The 2287-nt window shown below is 34.5% G+C and overlaps 1 protein-coding gene across 1 annotated transcript; it reads left to right on the plus strand.

Moving 5' to 3' along the window:
• Nucleotides 1–651: 651 nt before the first annotated feature.
• LOC149790458 (uncharacterized) lies at nt 652–1872 on the plus strand. Its single transcript, XM_089972517.1, has 2 exons — nt 652–981; nt 1451–1872. The coding sequence occupies exons 1-2, from the start codon at nt 788–790 to the stop codon at nt 1614–1616; spliced, it is 360 nt and encodes a 119-aa protein (XP_089828643.1). The 5' UTR covers nt 652–787; the 3' UTR covers nt 1617–1872.
• The last annotated feature ends 415 nt before the right edge of the window (nt 1873–2287 follow it).

Below are 2287 nucleotides of genomic sequence, written 5' to 3' on the forward strand. Positions count from 1 at the left end.
ATCAGGTACTTAAAGATTTCAGCGATAATACATCAGATATCGGCGATGATATAATAAAATTTATAACAGATATCGAGGAAGCACCATCCGTAGATGATCTTGACGGGAAAAAGAATAATTTGGTCGTGTACGATGATGTAATGCCAGATAAACAAACAAATCCAGCTAGAATATTTTCTCGAGGCCTGCACAAAAACACCGATGTTATTTATGTTACTCAGCGGTATACTCAAATTCCTAAAGTAATAAGAGATAATTGTAATATTCTGGCTGTTTTTAACGGTGTGGATACGCATACGTTACGTAATATTCACCAAACATGGTGCGCCGGTGACATGGACATAAACGAATTCAAGAATCTATTTAGTCGCGCTCAGGCAACTCCACATGGATTTATAACTATAAATTTACACGATCCACGTTGCAGGTATAGAATTGGACTTGATAAAATATATTAATTTTACTGTGAGGAGCAGCAGGTAGGGGCGACCACTAGGTGGCTCACTATGCATCGCTGGTCTACTGAGACGAAAAATGACACCCGTAGAAAACCTTAAAAGTGGAAAAAAGAGCTCTTCTGCGGGATAATTCTCGTAGCAGCCTTTGTTTGTGAACGGGAAATTGGTCTGTAGCCCCTACCTGCTGCTGTTCCTGACATTAGTCAGTTTGTATCATTGTACTGTGCTATTGATGTGTTCATAAATATGAGATTAAATTTGACAAGCACAGCACAATGCATTAAAGAAGAAAACTCTATTTTACCTGTAAATGTGGACATTGTTTGGTAATGCCTACAGCAAGGGAATGTGTATGTTGTTGTGACATAGAGAAGGTCACAAGTATCCACAATGAATACCAGGGGATACAGTGTATGGCACACCATCCAGGGTTCACTGCAGTTTGTCTCGACATCCATGTTTTAAAAGTTGCATACTACCAGTATAGACAACAATTTGGAGAACATCCAGAACAAGGAAATGAGTAAGTAAAATATCGGAGTAATTTTTCATTTTCTTTTGTTTTCATACATTTTGCTTTCATGATCTATGCATGACAGCATAGTATTGGGGTTATTAATACAGCAAATAAATAAACCACTTTTTCAAGTCATTTTATGACATCTTCTTGGATTGAACCCATGTTCTGGAGGCCTACACTGTCTAACCTTTATACCAGTGATACTGATGAATCATGCCCAAAAACAACACATATACATGTACAAATATTGTTTTATTTAATTTTTTTTGTGTCGCAAAATAAGATGGTCATATATATATATGTATGCACAGATTATACTGGAATCATTTAACTTTACTGATATACAAAATAACGATAAATCACACTGGGTCACTACTAATACTATCTACTAAAACTTTTGATTTCCAAATTTGATCTAATGCATAAAGTATATTATATTTCAACTTACTTAATTTGCAAATTATTATTTCAGAAGACATCGGTATACAGCATATAGACAATTTGCTCTGTGGTGTTGGCACTTCTTGGGCAAGGAAGTGAGGGTCATCATTCTATCATGTGTTCTTCAGAGGATCCGTACTGCCTTTCCTGATCAAAACCTGAACTACTCTGGCTTTCATGAGGCTGACAGCAATTAAACATGCTAAGAAGATTTTGAGTAACAATATCCTTGTCATGCCTCTCATACAGACTACATAATGGTGGTGATACATCTACCGTAAGTTTTACTCCTTCATCATTCATGTGAGACACCTGTCCAATTGTGAATGCTGTTTTCATCAGACATTTGACATAATCTGCAAATTAAATTTAATATGCATTGTATTGTACAAGCCAAAAACTGCAACCTTTTGTTGAAGTTAATACATGAATTAAAAGTATTTGTCTTTACAATTGTTTGTATATTTTTGCTATTTTACCACAGGGAAAATTCATGACCTTTAAAATTAAAGGAGTGTCAACTTTAACAAATATTTTGCCTTTACTGTTTGAATTTAATAATTTAAAAAAATAATATAGGTATATACACTTGGTACAACAGTATTTATATTTCTAAGTGATATATGCCTTTATGTTCATTAATTACTAATGTATATTCTTGCCATATGTTGAGTCGACAAGGATTTTCCTGACAGTGTATTCTCCTTTCTTGTACTTTGGATACAGTATTTTATATCTGGCTCTCACATCCTTAGTGCACGCTTTCTCTCTTTGGCTGTTTTCATTAAAATGCAATGCAGCTAGCTAAAGCCTATCTCAAAATAAATAAAGATGCAAAATACAGTATATCATTCTATCAGAATACAGA

The sequence above is a fragment of the Sinohyriopsis cumingii genome, chromosome 10 (assembly GCF_028554795.1).
Source record: "Sinohyriopsis cumingii isolate HCF-2022 chromosome 10, ASM2855479v2, whole genome shotgun sequence".
Lineage (NCBI taxonomy): Eukaryota > Metazoa > Mollusca > Bivalvia > Unionida > Unionidae > Sinohyriopsis > Sinohyriopsis cumingii.